The sequence below is a fragment of the Scyliorhinus torazame genome, chromosome 9, assembly GCF_047496885.1.
Source record: "Scyliorhinus torazame isolate Kashiwa2021f chromosome 9, sScyTor2.1, whole genome shotgun sequence".
NCBI lineage: Eukaryota > Metazoa > Chordata > Chondrichthyes > Carcharhiniformes > Scyliorhinidae > Scyliorhinus > Scyliorhinus torazame.
In genome coordinates, this window is record NC_092715.1 from 124,455,409 (window position 1) to 124,472,715 (window position 17,307).

A 17,307-nucleotide genomic window follows, 5' to 3' on the forward strand; every position below is an offset into this window, starting at 1 on the left:
AGTTTGAGTAGACAATAAAAATTGTGGCTTAGATTGCAATATTGAGGACCTTGTCAGTGCTGTTGGTGCCTTGCATTGTTTAATTACACTTCAAAACTAGCTGCAGAATAATACTTGATCTAAACATTTTGCGCACACTTCTGCAGTGGCAGGCAACCTAAGCTAGTGAGTGGGCCATGAGCAAGATTGAAATCCGGCTTCTTCACTAACCTTGACCCCATGAATAAGATTAGATACATTTAATAGATGCCAAATATTTCACAATGTTGTGAAAAAATGCTTTTATCATTTTTAGATTAATAGAATTATCAACTTCAAATGGGGAAAACAAAATAAATATTTACACTTGGATGCAGAGGGAGCACTCAGCTCGCACACAATGAATGTTGTGTGCAATCAGCATGCACCTCACATACCCGTGCTTTACATGCGTATCACTTTCAGTCATAACGGCAGGAAAAAAGCTATATGGCCAGGAATTCACTGAATGTGGCAATCCTCCATGTGGGCAACGGTCAGTAAAATGCCTTGTGGGTCGTACTTTGAACCCAGATGGTCTGCAAGTTGTCCACCGCTACCATACACCGATATGAAATTTGGGGGCGAAATTCTCTTTGTTCCACAACGCCGATTTCGTGATCAGCGATCGGACGGAGAATCCTTTTTTATGACGGGGGCGGTGCCTGTTTGACGCAGGTTTTGCATGCACCGCCCCCTCCAAAACAGCATCATCGCGGAGCACGCCACATGCCGTTGGGATGGCCTCGGTATGTCACCTGAAGGCCCTTCCCTGATGGGCCAAGTTCACGGAGGCACGTTCACTTCTGGTCCTGGCCATGCGAGAACCTGGTGTGGCGGATGCAGACTGTGACCAGCACTGCCACAGTCGGGCAGGAGCCGTGCTGCTCGCCGGTGGAGGAGGAGATTCTGTGCGGGCTGGGGGGGGGGGGGGGGGGGGGGGGGGCACGGCACTATCTGGCAGGTCGGGTCCACGCACAGCCGGTGCCATGTTTTTATGGCGTGACCCCTGCATGCTGCATGCTGTACGCGTGGACCCGGCAATTTTCCGGGAGTTTTGCTTGGCGTGGCTGCTCGCCCCTCACCGGTGAGGGTGTGGCACTGACTTTTTTTTAAATGTAAAACGCCACGGATCCTTCGCACTTAGCCTCAGAATCTGAGAATCTGGTCCAGAGTCTGTCGCATGCAGGGTTAATGTGGTACTGAGTATAGTATCACCCACAGTGATGTAAGAAGGCACATACCCAGACCAGGGGTCAGGGTGGCATTGAACAGGGATGGGGTTAAGACCCAAGCATAGAGACAGCTCCGACTCTACCTTTTACTGTGCATGTGTAAATAGTTTTCCTTGTTAATAAAGATGCACAGTTAACCTACTAAAGACTACAAAGACTTCTTTCACTGTTCTGTAACCAACACCCTCTCAACAGGTTTGAGACCATTCGGGGGATTTGTTTGCTACAGCAAAGTATCTAGTTCTTGTGTGTTGATCTTCTTCATTCACTGATGTGGAAAATAAATGTTTCAATTCACCTTCAGTAATCAGACCAAACCCCTAAAGTTTGTTAAGCATTAATCAGACTAGTGTGATGATCACATACCCTGATTTGGTCAATAAGAGCATGAACATAATAACCATTGGGAATATGCTTTTCTCTGTTTTAGCTCAATCGGTTTTAGGCAAACAATGGTTTCAATCACTATTGGCTTGTGTTGGATAGTCTTTTGTAAACAAAAGTGGGAAACCTGTTAGACTGCTGTTATGTCAGTCTAATTTTGTTTTTATGATTTGCAGGTAAAGACAGATTTTCAAGAGAATAACTAAATAATTCATTTGAACGGCCAGGCCAGATCAGTGGAACTTGTGGAATATGCCCGTGTAATGTTGCAGTACATGTGAAGTTGTTGACTGCATTTTGGCCTACACTTTCTGGGGGGAGTGGATGAAAGAAAACATGTAATAATCTATTATCTATTTCCCTGCATTGCAATTTTAATAGTTAATATTTACTTCAGTCTGATTAAGCAAATGTAACTTTTTCATAGAAACAGTCTTCATTATTATTCACTTTTCAGCTTGAGGGCTGCAGAGATTGATGTTATCAAAACGGATGTTTCAGTTATTTTTGTACATGTGCCAATGCTCAATGAAGACATCCTTGTTTTTAATGCTAACTGAATTTCCTAATATTTACCACCTCCTGTTTGAAATAAAATTCCATATTATCCTTTCCCTTGGCATTTTGGAGACCCTTATTGTGGCTAGCTTACATTGAAATGTGATTAACAATACATCTGTAAATGTACTGATTTTATCAAAGCTGTTGGCTTGAAACTTTCACTGTTTTACTTCACAAAGTCGAAGTAATTTTAACCTGTATGTGTATATATATAAATATTTTGAAAAAGCATTTAATTTTTAGTTGTTTTAGTAGTTTAATAAACTTTTAAATTCCTGCATACAAGTGCCTTTAGTTTGTATGGGTAATGAAAAGAGTGCAGTTGGTGGAATTAACTGATTTTACACCCCACTAAATAAAATCTGCCTCAAACCATCCCCCTTTGGTTTCCTGAGAAGTGCAAATGAGTTTGAAGAAAAGAGGCCTGTTTCAAGGAAAGGAATTGAGGAATAAGGTGGGTGGATTGTATTTCATCTCGCATTGAGGAAAATGGATGATTTCACAATATCACATCATCAGCTTGATGCTGCTCAATGCCGAAATAGTTTTGATCGGAGTGTTTCTTTGGAGATTTTAATATTAGGGCTGTAACGTCCTGAGTTTGTACTGTATCTGCTGTGAAGTACCCGACCTTCCTAACTCTGACCAGGTGGGATTTGAGCAACCAAGTGTGTAAAAGGAGTGGAAAGAAGCACCACACGCCTCCTATTTTTTTAAAAATTGGTTCATGGGATGTGGGCTTCGCTGGCTGGGCCAGAATCGATTGCCAATCCCTAATTGCCCTTGGAATTGAGTGGTTTACCAAGCCATTTCAGAGGGCATTTTGAGTCAACTACATTGCTGTGGGTCTGGAGTCATATAGTCGAGGCAAGGGTGGCATATTTCCTTTCGTACAGGACATTAATGAACCAGACGGGTCTTACAACCATCGACAATGGTTTTATAGTCATCATTAAACTTGTAAATCCAGAATTTTATTCATTTCAAATTTCACCACCTGCGTGTCAGATCTGAAGCCAGGACACCATTACTAATTCAGTGACAACACCACTATGCTATCACCGACCCTTTTTACTGCATAAGTTTTAATTTTACACTCCATACTCCATAGCATTTCCACAGTGGCAGTTGGAGACCATTTGGCCCATGGAGTACACCCCTCCCTCACACCATACTTTATGGCTGGACAGGTGATATGCTGTAGCATAAGTGATTGGTGCTCGAGGAATTTCAGCTCAATTGCTGGAGTCTGAGCTTCAGACACTGCAGTATATCTGGGAGGGATAGCGTTATCTGGACACTTTGTTTCAGGAGGCAATCACATCCCATAGTTGAAGTACCTCAAATTTGGCAAGTTGTTAGGACAGCAGGGTGTGACTGCGATTGAGGCAGGGAGAGGGATCCTGACTTCAGAAATGAAGGAGCCTTGTCCAACAGGTACAAGGTAATTGCTCCCTGTGTGGATGAGGAAAAGGACTGCAGGGAGGATCATCTAGCAGAATACTGCGCTGTGGTACAGGAGGCCATCAAGTTGGGGGGAGCAAAAAAAAAAAGACAAGTAGTAGTTGTAGAGGATTCTATATTTGGGGGAACTGATGGCATCCTTGGCAAGTGGTGAGAGTCCCGCATAGTATGTTGCCTGCCCGGTGCCAGGGTGAGTGACATATCTAACCAGCTTGAAAGGTTATTGGAGTGGGAGGGGGAGGACCCAGTTGTTGTGGTCCACGTTGGGACAAACAACATAGGCAAGATTAGGAAATCTATCAGACATGTTAATTTTATTATCGGATGAATGCGTTTAAGAATTTACTGCCAAAATGATGCCTCATTATCGATGTGTAAATGGTCTAGCAACCTGTGGCAATCGCCATAAATTGCTGTACAATTTGTGCTGCATTGCCATTTAGCACCATAAAACAGCAACTCCTGGTCAATATCCCTAGAGTTTCGCAATTATTACATATCGAACATAGAAAAATACAGCACAGGACAGGCTCTTCGGCCCACGATGTTGTGCCGAACCTTTGTCCTAGATTATCATCGAATTTACAGTGCAGAAGGAGGCCATTCGGCCCATTGAGTCTACACCGGCTCTTGGAAAGAGCACCCTACCCAAGGTCAACACCTCCACCCAACACTAAGGGCAATTTTGGACACTAATGGCAATTTATCATGGCCAATCCACCTACCCTGCACACCATTGGACTGTGGGAGGAAACCCGCGCATACACTGGGAGGATGTGCAGACTCCGCACAGACCGTGACCCAAGCCGGATTCGAACCTGGGATCCTGGAGCTGTGAAGCAATTGTACTATCCACAATGCTACCGTGCTGCCCTTAAGAACAAATAAATCTACACTATATCATTTTACCATAATCCATATACCTATCCAATAGCTGCTTGAAGGTCCCTAATGTTTCCGACTCAACTATTTCCACAGGCAGTGCATTCCATGCCCCCACTAGTCTCTGGGTAAAGAACCTACCTCTGATATCCCTCCTATATCTTCCACCTTTCACCTTAAATTTATGTCCCCTTGTAATGGTTTGTTCCACCCGGGGAAAACGTCTCTGACGGTCTACTCTATCTATTCCGCTGATCATCTTATAAACCTCTCAAGTCACCCCCTCATCCTTCTCTGTTCTAATGAGAAAAGGCCTAGCACCCTCAACCTTTCCTCGTAAGACCTACTCTCCATTCCAGGCAACATCCTGGTAACTCTCCTTTGCACCTTTTCCAAAGCTTCCACATCCTTCCTAAAATGAGGCGACCAGAACTGTACACCGTACTCCAAATGTGGCCTTACCAAAGTTTTGTACAGCTGCATCATCACCTCACGGCTCTTAAATTCAATCCCTCTGTTAATGAACGCTAGCACACCATAGGCCTTCTTCACAGCTCTATCCACTTGAGTGGCAACTTTCAAAGATGTATGAACATAGACCCTAAGATCTCTCTGCTCCTCCACATTTCCAAGAACTCTACCATTAACCCTGTATTCCGCATTCATATTTGTCCTTCCAAAATGGACAACCTCACACTTTTCAGGGTTAAACTCCATCTGCCACTTCTCAGCCCAGCTCTGCATCCTATATATGTCTCTTTGCAGCCGACAACAGCCCTCCTCACTATCCACAACTCCACCAATCTTCGTATCGTCTGCAAATTCACTGACCCACCCTTCAACTCCCTCGTCCAAGTCATTAATGAAAATCACAAACAGCAGAGGACCCAGAACTGATCCCTGTGGTACGCCACTAGTAACTGGGATCCAGGCTGAATATTTGCCATCCACCACCACTCTCTGACTTCTATCGGTTAGCCAGTTTGTTATCCAACTGGCCAAATTTCCCACTATCCCATGCCTCCTTACTTTCTGCAGAAGCCTACCATGGGGAACCTTATCAAATGCCTTACTAAAATCCATGTACACTACATCCACTGCTTTACCTTCATCCACATGCTTGGTCACCTCCTCAAAGAATTCAATGAGACTTGTAAGGCAAGACCTACCCCTCACAAATCTGTGCTAACTATCCCTAATCAAGCAGTGTCTTGCCAGATGCTCAGAAATCCTATCCTTCAGTACCCTTTCCATTACTTTGCCAACCACCGAAGTAAGACTAACTGGCCTGTAATTCCCAGGTTATCCCTATTCCCTTTTTTGAACAGGGGCACGGCATTCACCACTCTCCAATCCCTGGTACCACCCCTGTTGACAGTGAGGACGAAAAGATCATTGCCAACAGCTCTGCAATTTCATCTCTTGCTTCCCATAGAATCATTGGATATATACCCTCAGGCCAGGGGGACTTGTCTATCCTCAAGTTTTTCAAAATGCCCAACACATCTTCCTTCCTAACTAGTATCTCCTCTAGCTTACCAGTCTGTTTCACACTGTCCTCACCAACAATATGGCCCCTCTCATTTGTAAATACAGAAGAAAAGTACTCGTTCAAGACCTCTCCTATCTCTTCAGACTCAATACACAATCTCCCGCTACTGTCCTTGATCGGACCTACCCTCGCTCTAGTCATTCTCATGTTTCTCACATATGTGCACATATGTGTAAAAGGCCTTGGGGTTTTCCTTGATCCTACCCGCCAAAGGTTGTTCATGCCCTCTCTTAGCACTCCTAATCCCTTTCTTCAGTTCCCTCCTGGCTATCTTGTATCCCTCCAGTGCCCTGTCTGAACCTTGTTTCCTCAGCCTTACATAAGTCTCCTTTTTCCTCTTAACAAGACATTCAACCTCTCTTGTCAACCATGGTTCCCTCACTCGACCATCTCTTCCCTGCCTGACAGGGACATACATATCAAGGACACGTAGTACCTGTTCCTTGAATTTGTGTATTCATTATTAATTAACCACACAAGGGCGGCACAGTGGTTAGCATTGCTGCCTCACAGGGGGCACGGGAGCGATGAGTCACTGGGCTAGCAGATTGGTAAGTCAAGGGAGTCAGGTGGGGGGGGGGTGGGGGGGGAGAATACAACCAGTGGATGGCAGAGGTGGGGTTATCGGGGGATGTTGCTAGAGGGGGGGGGGAGTTATTTTGCTGACGTGGGGGGGATCTGAAGTAGGTAATGGAAAGGAGGTCGGGGGTGGAGGCGGCCAAGAGACGAGCCAAGAATGGCGCGGCGCACGGGCCGGGGGCGGGCCCAAGAAAGGTTATGGCTGACTGGCGGGGGGGGGGGGGGGGGGGGAGAGGTTGTGCCCCCCAACCAGGCTGATCACCTGGAATGTCAGGGGACTAAATGGACCAGTTAAAAGGGCACGTGTGTTCGCGCATTTGCGGGCTCTGAAGGCGGACGTAATTATGTTGCAGGAGACACATCTGAAAGTGTCGGACCAGACTAGGCTAAGGAAGGGCTGGATCAGCCAGGTCTTCCACTCGGGCTTGGACTCTAAGTCCAGGGGGGTAGCAATTATGATCAATAAGCGGGTTCAATTTGAGGCAGACGGCGGGGGCAGATTCCTTATGGTAAGGGGCAAGCTGGAGGGGAGAAGAGTGGTGCTGGTGAACATATATGCGCCGAACTGGGACAACGTTGACTTTATTAAAAGAGTGCTGGGGAAGATCCCGGACCTAGACTCACGTCAGTTGATAAGGGGGGGGGGGCACTTTAATACGGTCCTTGACCCGGGGCTGGACCGGTCATGTCCCAGAACGGGTAGGCTCCCAGCAATGGCAAGTGAGCTGAAAGGGTTCATGGAGCAAATGGGGGCTGTGGACCCATGGAGAGCCAGACAGCCGACGGGAAGGGGCTACTCATTTTATTCGCATGTTCACAAAGTATATTCTAGGATTGATTTTTTTACCTTGAGCAGGGACTGTGTAGGGGAGGTAAAGAATACGGAATACTCGGCAATCACTATCTCGGACCATGCCCCGCACTGGGTGGACCTGCAGGTCGGGGGGGGGGGGAGCGAATTACCAACGCCCGCAATGGAGGTTAGACGTAGGACTGTTGTCGGAGGAGGGGGATATGTGAGAGACTTCGGATGTGCATGCAAAATTACTTGCAGGTGAACGATACGGGGGAGGTGTCAGCAGCGACCCTGTGGGAGGCGCTGAAGGCAGTAGTGAGGGGGGAGCTGATCTCAATTTGGGCTCACAGGGTCAGGGCGGACAGAGCAGAAATGGACAGACTGGTTAGGGAAATTCACCGGATAGACGAGGAACATGCGGGGTCCCCGGGGGAGGACCTACTCAGGGAGAGACGGAAATTGCAGGCGGAACTGGGGGTGTTATCCACGAGTAGGGCCGTGGAACAACTTAGGAAGACGAGGGGAGTGGTGTATGAGCATGGGGAGAAGGCCAGCAGATTGCTAGCGCAGCAACTCAGGAAGAGGGAGGCGGCCAGGGAAATAAGTAGAGTGGTTAATGGGGAGGGGAGCAGAGTGGAGGACCCGGCAGGACTGAATAAGGTATTTTGGGACTTCTATAGTAAGCTGTACACTTCAGAACCCCTGGAAGAGCCGGAGGAGATGAAAAGTTTCCTGGATGGACTAACCTTCCCAAAAGTAGGCAGGGGACTAGTGGACGGGCTGGGACCCCGATTAGAGCGGAGGAGGTATTGGGGGGCCTAAAGGCCATGCAGTCGGGGAAAGCCCCGGGGCCGGATGGATACCCAGTAGAGTTTTACAAGAAGTTCTCGGAGATAGTGGGACTGGTCCTGACAAGGGTTTTTAATGAGGCAAGGGACAGAGGGACCCTACCACCGCTGATGTCGCAAGCCACCATCTCGCTGATATTGAAGCGGGACAAAGACCCGGAATCCTGCGGGTCATACAGGCCAATCTCCCTGATCAATGTGGATGTCAAGCTCCTGGCGATTAGAATTGAGGACTGCGTGCTGGAGGTGATTGGGGACGATCAGACAGGGTTTGTGAAAGGCAGGCAGCTGACAGCTAACTTGAGAAGATTGCTTAATGTGATCATGATGCCCCAGGCGGGCAAGGAGGTGGAGGTAGTGGTGGCAATGGATGCTGAGAAGGCCTTCGACCGGGTGGAGTGGGGCTATTTGTGGGAGGTGCTTGGACGGTTTGGGTTCAGGGAGGGACTGGTTAATTGGGTCAGAAGGGCAGCACGGTGGCTCAGTGGGCTAGCCCTGAAGCCTCACGGCGCCGAGGTCCCAGGTTCGATCCCGGATCTGGGTCACTGTCCGTGTGGAGTTTGCACATTCTCCCCGTGTTTGTGTGGGTTTCACCCCCACAACCCAAAGATGTGCAAGCTAGGTGGATTGAACACACTAAATTGCCCCTTAATTGGAAAAAATGAATTGGGTACTCTAAATCTATATTTTAAAAAAGAGGAGAAGAAAAAAAAATTGGGTCAGACTATTGTACCAGGTCCCAAAAGCTAGCGTTAGGACAAACAGGATAATGTCATATTATTTCAGACTACATCGTGGGACCAGACAGGGGTGCCCACTCTCCCCGTTGCTGTTCGCGCTGGCCATAGAGCCGTTGGCGATTGCGTTGAGAGCTGCGAAGGGGTGGAAGGGAATGATTAGGGGGGTGGGTGGAACATAGGGTCTCTCTCTATGCGGACGACCTGCTTCTGTACATGTCGGACCCACTGGCTGGGATGGAAAATATACTGGAAACATTGAGGAAGTTCGGCCGGTTTTCAGGGTACAAATTAAATATGGCCAAGAGTGAGATGTTTGTGGTGCAGGCAAGGGGCCAGGAGAGTAGGCTGAAGGAGCTGGTGGAGGAACGTTTCTGGTACTTAGCGATACAGGTGGCACGAGACTGGGGCAGGTTGCATAAGTTAAATTTGACTAGAGTGGTGGAACAAATGAAGAGGGAGTTTCGGAGATGGGATGCACTCCCGCTGTCACTTGTGGGGAGGGTGCTGACTGTAAAGATGACAATCCTCCCTAGATTTCTGTTCATCTTCCAGTGCCTCCCGATCTTTATCCCATGGTCCTTCTTCAAAAGGACTGGCAAAATCATCATGAGCTTTGTCTGGGCGGGAAAATCCTCGCAGGTGAAGAAGGCAATGCTTGAAAGGAGCCGCAGCGAGGGGGGACTGGCATTGCCGAGTCTGATCAACTACTACTGGGCGGCTAACATAACCATGATAAGGAAGTGGATGGTGGGTACGGGGTCTATCTGGGAGCGAGTGGAGGCGGCTTCGTGCAGGGGCACACAGTTTGGCAGCCCTGGTCATGGCTGCCCTACCGCTGTCGCCAGCCAGGTACTCCACCAGCCCGGTAGTGGGGGCGGCCCTGCGGATATGGGGCCAGTGGAGGAGGCATGTAGGGGGGGGTGCGTGCGTCTGTCTGGGCTCCAATATGTGATAACCATCGATTCGCCCCCGGGAACATGGATGGAGGGTTTCGAACATGGCGGCGGGCCGGGGTGGGGAGGGTAGGCGATATATTCCTGGCGGGGAGCTTTGTGAGTTTGAGGGGCTTGGAGGAGAAATTTGGGCTGGTAAGGGAAAATGACTTTAGGTACTTACAGATGAGGGACTTTGTACGCAGACAGGTCCCATCCTTCCCACACCTCCCGCCAATAGGGATCCAGGACAAAATAGTCTCTAGAGGAGAAGGAGGAGACTAGAGTCTCTGATATCTACAAGGTGCTCGTGAAGGGGAAGAGTCCCAAACGGAGGAACTGAAACTCAAATGAGAGGAGGAGCTTGGCAGGGTGATGGAGAACGGGCTGTGGGCGGACGCCCTGAGTAGGGTAAACTCAACTGCAACATGTGCCAGGCTCGGCCTGATTTAATTTAAGGTCGTTCACTGGGCCCACATGAAGGTAGCTCGGATGAGCAAATTCTTTGGGGTAGAGGACAAGTGCGCTAGATGTGCAGGAGGACCAGCGAACCATGTTCACATGTTTTGGGCATATCCTAAGCTTAGGGAGTACTGGGAGGGATTTGCGGGGGTCATGTCCCGGGTGCTGAAAACAAGGGTGGTGATGAGTCCAGGGGTGGCAATTTTCGGGGTTTCGAAAGACCCGGGAGTCCAGGGGGAGAAAGAGGCAGATGTTCTGGCCTTTGCTTCCCGAATAGCCCGGCGGCGAATACTGCTGGCATGGAGAGACTCAAAACCCCCGAAACCTAACTATGGCTTTCGGACATGTCAAGTTTTCTGGGTATGGAAAAAAATTAAGTTCGCCTTGAGAGGACTGGGGTTCGCCCGAAGGTGACAACCATTCATCAACTTCTTCGCGGGAGAGTGAACGTCAGCAGGGTGGGGGGGGGCGGGGGGGGGGGGGGGGAGGAAGAGGGGGGGAGGGGGAGATTAGAGTAGAGTAGGAGGGATAAATAGGTGGGGAGTGTCTAGGGGAGTGGAGCGGGCATGTGCAGTATGGTTTGATTGAAGTATTGGTTTTATATTGGTGTTTGCACATTTCTGTTATCTGTAACTGTTTACAATGCCAAAACATACCTCAATAAAATTGTTTGTGAAAAAAAAAAGTTTTGTTTTGACTGCCTGTCCTCCTATAATCTGATTTGTTTTGCAAATCATAATGACTCTGGTGTTTTGTTCCAATTTATTTTGTGCTGACAATTCTACTGGAATCTTATTCAAGTGAATATTCTTTGGCTGAGGCATAAGCTGTGAGCATTGACAGGTGATTTAACCAATGAAGTCACCAGATCTGACACGCAAACCCTCGTTCACACATTGCCTCTTTGCTCACTGACCTACAATTGACTCCCAGTCTATCAAGGCCACAATTTCAAACATTCTGATCCTAGTGTTTAATTCAATTGGAGTGACCTCATTCCTTTATCTATAAACTCCTCCAGCTCTAAATCTCTCCAAGAACTCTAGGTTCCCCTGGACTGTTGGGCATCCAACAATTTATTTTACCCACCATTGATGGACCTATTTTCAGCTCAACAATTCCCTACCTAAACCTCAGTCTCCACCTCCACTTCGATTTAAGATTATCCTTAAAATTTATCAGTTGCCCCTCCTTCTTTGACTGATAATCCCTTGGATGTTATACTGTGATAAAGGTGCAATAGAAATGCAAGTTGTTGTGAAACAAAAACATCCTCACTGTACAAAATAGGAAGGAGGCTTTGATTTAAATACAATCACTTGTCAAAGGACTTGTTAAATTATCCAGGTTATTGTCAATAATTCCATAGCAATACTATTAAAATTAGTTGATGCTCCAGAGTATTCACACATTGCCTTCAGCTGAAGTAGGGTTTAGAGGGCAGAACATAATTGCACCAGAATCAAATATACAGTATTTTGGTTTAGTTATCATTCGGAACCAAGCTTATCCCAGTTTGCAAAGTTGATTTGGTTGAAATGGAACAGGCTATGAAGCCTGACATACAAACAGCACCACTTCTGGCAAGAGAATGTAATCACAGTTTGACAATTTATATGGAAAGCTATTATAAAGATGAACACGAGTTAATATTCGGAATAGTTGAGTCCACCCCATTAAAAAATATAATTTATCTTTTGAATTGTTGCAAGCATGAGGTTTTAGAAGATGATTATTGTGGTAGTGTGTGTAGAGGTATTATGGTACCTGGTAATGCTGGAACACCATTGGTAGATATTGTATGTTTCCTATTGGTCAAGCTGTATGGTAGCTCCGCCCTGCAAGGCGGGGTAAAAGAGCCAGTGCCGCCCCAGCTGCCTTCTTTCTGTACCTGAGCTGCTGGGGGAAACATCTAACTTATTAAAGTCTTCAGTTGGACTACAACCTCGCTTTAGTGGTCATTGATCGTGCATCAATTATGCTTTGGGACTGTCTTCAAGGGTCAATGGAGTTGTGACTAGGGTCATGTAATCTCATATGAATTCTGCTCGACAACAGGACTGGGTGGCTTTGCTATTATGGGGCAGCGATCCAGAGTGAAACTTACCTAGAGCAAAGTACATAATGTTTACACCTGAAACAAAAGCAAGAGTGGCGGAGAGTAGAGTTTTTGATTCCTTACGGTGCAGAAGGCGGCGATTCGGCCCATTGGGTCGGCACTGACCCTCCGATGGAGCCCCCCACCCAGACCCACTCCTCTGCCATATCCCCATAATCGCACCTAACCTTTTCTGGCCGCTCTGACAATTCAGTGTGGCCAATCCACCTAACCTGCACATCTTTGGACTGTGCAAGGAAACTGGAGTACTCGGAGAATACTCACGCAGACACGGTGAGAATGTACAACCTTCACACATAGTCACCCAAGGTTGGAATTGAACCTGGGACCCTAGTAAAAGAGGCAAAAGTGCTAATTATTGTGCCACTGTGCTGTCCTCATTTTTGGACAGAAGGAGAAAGAGCTCTCTCAAAGACAAAAGGTTGCAGCTAGTGTGGTCAGCAAGGAGGATTGTGCTGCCTTTCTGTAGACTACCAGGCAGAATGTGGGAGGGAACACTGTCTCTGGTTAAAGAGACACATTACATGGCATTGTCCTTGCATGATTGGGGAAATAATTCCCTAGAGGAGGCTTTACTGCTGGGGTTGGTTTAGGGCATCTCCCGAAACTAAGAGAAGTACCTTTTGATGGTCACTCGATGTTATAATTCTGTAATAAGGGGAAGCAAACCTGTTGGGACACTGGGAGTGATACTGGACTGGTTTTGTAAAAACGGCAATTCTGAAGAGAGTGGGCAGTGAAACCCATTGTGGTGTGGGATTTTCAGTTGTGTTTAAAAATTAGAGGCGTGTGGTAGTGTGGCCTCTTTAGGGGGATGGGCTCCACAGACCATGTGACCAGCTCAGGGCCAATCGTGCGGGAGCACACAAACCCTGGCCAAGGGGAGTTTACATGGAGGATCCCGGGCAGTGGGAACCAAGAAGCCGAAGTGTTAAGACCATTTATATTGAGTTCTGTGCCTGTTACTTAACTGCCTTTCCCTTTCATTAATAAACCCTTTTGTTAACTACTGAAAGCCTCCAGTGTATGTCTTGAGCCATCACATTGGTGATGTGGCGACGAGGTTAAAGTTTTCGATCGCAGCCGACAGCCATCATGAATCGAGGGAGGGAGAAAGGAACAGTTGAGAAAGTAGAGAAGCTCCAGCAAGAGTCGGAATTATTTAAACCGTGAGTGGAAATGCTTATCATTGGTAAACTTAGACCCATTCGACCAAGGGATTGGGGGCTAGAATTAGTACATCAAATGGCTTTTTTTTATAGCAAACAAGATCACAGGTGAGGATAAGCTGGCGGTGATATTTCTGAACCTCACTCCCCTGACTCGAAGACCTTTGACCAGATAGTGGAATTAGTACAGAATACGTCAACCCAAGGCCCTCAATTATCCTCCAACGTTTTATGTTTAACTCTGCAGTGTAGAGTCTGTCTCAGCTTTCATAGCCAGGCTTCACTAGCTTAGTGACATGTTGCGTGAACAGCTGGTTTATGGGATCCATAACCTTAATAAACAGAAGAAGCTTCTGGCGGAGACCACAATTACGTTGGTAAAAGCGATCGGGATAGCTCAGATGACAGAAGGCACCAAAAAGGCACCACTGCGCATCAAGGTATGGTTGAAGGGGAGGTTAACCAAGTATAGGGCAGTATGGCCATGACATCTGCGATGGGATCAACAGGCACAGTGCAGAACCAGAATCGGTGCTTAGGGCAGGACAGGGACCCAAGGAGCAGGAAGGAACGGGGTGTCAACCTGAATCCGATGTGGACTGATATTGTTGCGGGGGGGGCCATCCCCAATAGACCTGCCATTTTCTGGAGTTCGGGTGCTCCCAATGTAATCGAAGACGGCACATTCACACGTTGCTGCGCGAGGCAAAGATTGCCAATGCAAAAAGAAACAACAGCATTCCGTAGCGCCACTGAACATAGCAGCAAAGAGCTCTGAAGAGGAGTATGCAATGTATCGGTTGAATTCAGTCCAAATGAATAAGACGGCTCCGACTGAAATTGTCTGAAGGCAAATGGTAAACCCCTTAAAATCAAATTTGACATTGGGGCTTTGGTGGCCGTAGTGGGTGAGCAGACTTTTCAATATTTTAATGCAGGAACGCTTGAAGCTTGAAGAGTACTACAGCCAAGCTCCAACATACACCGGGGAAATGTTTAATATCCTCTGAACAGTCAGTGCCCCAGTAGAATAGAGAAGACAGGATACCAAACTGCCTTTGGTTTTCATGGAAGGACATAGACCCAGTCTGTCGTGAAATGATTGGTTATGGACGATTCGGCTCAACAGGTTGGACATCTTCAAAATATCTAACAGCGTGCTCCAAGTTGTCTGAAGGCAGTATGAAGATGTCTTCCACAAGGAATTGGGCCAGATTAAGGACATAAAAACCAAGATAAATGTCAATCCAGAGTCAACGCCCAAGTTCTTCAGAGTCAGACCAGTGCCATACGCATTGCATCAGAAGGTTGAAGCAGAGCTAAAGAGATTGGAATAACTGGGTATAATAAAGCCGGTTCAGTTTTCAGAGTGTCAATAGTTATTGTCCTTAAAACCGATCGTTCGCTAAAGATTTGTGGGCCTTGTCATATGTCAGCATGACCATAAATCAGGCTGCCCAGGTCAATTAGTGTCCGATTCCTCGAATTGAGGACTTCTACATTAAGCTGGTGGGGGGCCTCACCTATTCAGTCACGCCTATAAGCAATTAGAGTTGAATGAGGAGTTTCAGACGTTTGCTACAATCAATACCTACAAAGGTCTCTTCCAGTGTAGCAGACTGCCAATCTGCATCACTTCAACCTGCGCTATCTTCCAGCGTAGATGGAAAATCTCCTCCAGGGAATTCCCAAGGTGATGGTTTACCTTGATGACGTGCTAGTCACTAGCATCACACCAGGCTAGCCTAGAGGAAGGATTAAAGAAGTTTTGTGATGCAGGAGTCTGCCGAATATGCGAAAAAGTACTTTCCAGGCCTCAGGGGACATACCTAGGATTTTGTGTTGATGCGACAGTTGCACCACTTTCACGAAAATGTCAAGGCCATACGTGATGTCCCTCTCAAAAATGTCAGCAAGCTTAAATCCTTCCTCGATATGGTCAATTATTATGGAAGGTTTATTTTGAATTTAGCCTCAAGATCAGCACCTTTATACCAGCTATTAAGGAAAAATTAGCAGTGCCAATGGACAGGGCCCCAAGAGGGAGCCTTCCGAGTCGTGAGGCAACCATTCCAGTTGTCAAACCTCTTGGTGCATTTTGACCCGGGGAAACTAATTGTGCTGACATGTGATGTGTCCCTTTATGGTACAGGGGCAGTTTTATCCCACAAAGTGGAGATTGTTCTGTATGACCTAAAGCCTTTGCTTCAAGGATCCTTTCTGAAGCAGAACAAAACTATGCCTAGATTGAGAAGGAGGGCTTGACGGGTTATATTCGGTGTGAAGAAATTCCCCCAATATGTGTACAGTCGACAGTTCAACGTAATGGCTGACCACAAGCCATTACTGGGCCTTTTAAGTGGGGATAAGACCATGCTGCCCATACCCTCGGCAAGGATGCAGCGATGAGTCTTGTTGGCAGACTACAACAGTGCTCTTCAGCACCGACCTGGGATGCAAATTGCTAATGCGGATGAATTAAGTCATCTGCCCCTACCCAGGAGCATTCTGCTATCCCCTGTACCCCAGGAGATCATTGTAGCTTGAAACTTCCTAGACACTGCCATGTCCGCAGAGCACAAATTAATTGGACACTATTCTTTCAAAGGTTAACCGAATGATACAATTTGGTTGGCATTACGAGAGTTCTGACCATTTGAGGCCTTACCATAACACCGTAAGACACAGGAGCAGAATTAGGCCACTCGGCCCACTTCACGTGTCTTGACGAGTTGACACATGAAGATGGCATGATACTTTGGGGATCACAGTTGGTCTTTGGCCAGGGGGTCCCTCCTTCAACAGCTACATACTGCCCACCCAGAGCAGATGAAGATGCTGGTACAGAGTTACGTTACGTCTGATGGCCAGACATTGATAAAACCATTAAAGTACTACAACAGTACCACCCTTGCCAAATGCAGCAATCTTTGCCGCCTTCCGCTACACTTCAGCCTTCAGAATGGGCAGGTCACCAATGGACCAGGGTCCACATTGTTATGGGTAAGATGTTTTTGGTGCTGGTGGATGTCCACTCTAGGTGGCTATCGGTTCAAGAGATGGGGACTACGATCTTGGTGGCATAGTAGATGCCTTGCGCAGAATATTTGCCATTCATGTACTTCCCAAGTCAATTATTTCAGACAATAGCATCCCCTTCACCGACGATGATTTCCAGGTTTTTGTGTGAGCCAATGGCATAAGACACACAAGGACAGTCCCCTACCATACAGCAACAAACAGTCTGGCTAAGAGGGCTCTCCAGATTTTCAGAAATGCCATGAAAAAGCAAAATTAGCCAAAGGGTGGCTAATGTTTTGTTGTTGTACAACTCAACCCCTCATTCAACCACGGGTGTCACACCAGTTGAGATGCTCATGGACTGTCAGTTGAGAACTGAATTGGATCTTGGCGGGGAGGGTGGAGGAACGCCAGGCCTCCGAGAAGAGTCAGCGGTCACAGCAAGGGGGCAACAGGTCGTTTCCGGTGGGAGATCCAGCTTTGGTCCATAATTTTGCCTCAGGTTCATCTTGGGTAGGAGGATGAGTTGTGGCCCAGTCAGGGTC

General features: G+C 47.3%; 1 protein-coding gene across 1 annotated transcript in view; it reads left to right on the forward strand.

Annotated features, from left to right (window-relative positions):
- The window catches only part of LOC140429464 (cysteine dioxygenase type 1-like), a 31,287-nt gene extending 28,804 nt beyond the window's left edge, over nucleotides 1-2,483 (forward strand). The window contains exon 5 of the mRNA XM_072516488.1: nucleotides 1,814-2,483. Coding sequence (XP_072372589.1) covers nucleotides 1,814-1,843 — 30 coding nt within the window. The 3' untranslated portion in view covers nucleotides 1,844-2,483. The remainder of the gene's footprint in view (nucleotides 1-1,813) is intronic.
- The last annotated feature ends 14,824 nt before the right edge of the window (nucleotides 2,484-17,307 follow it).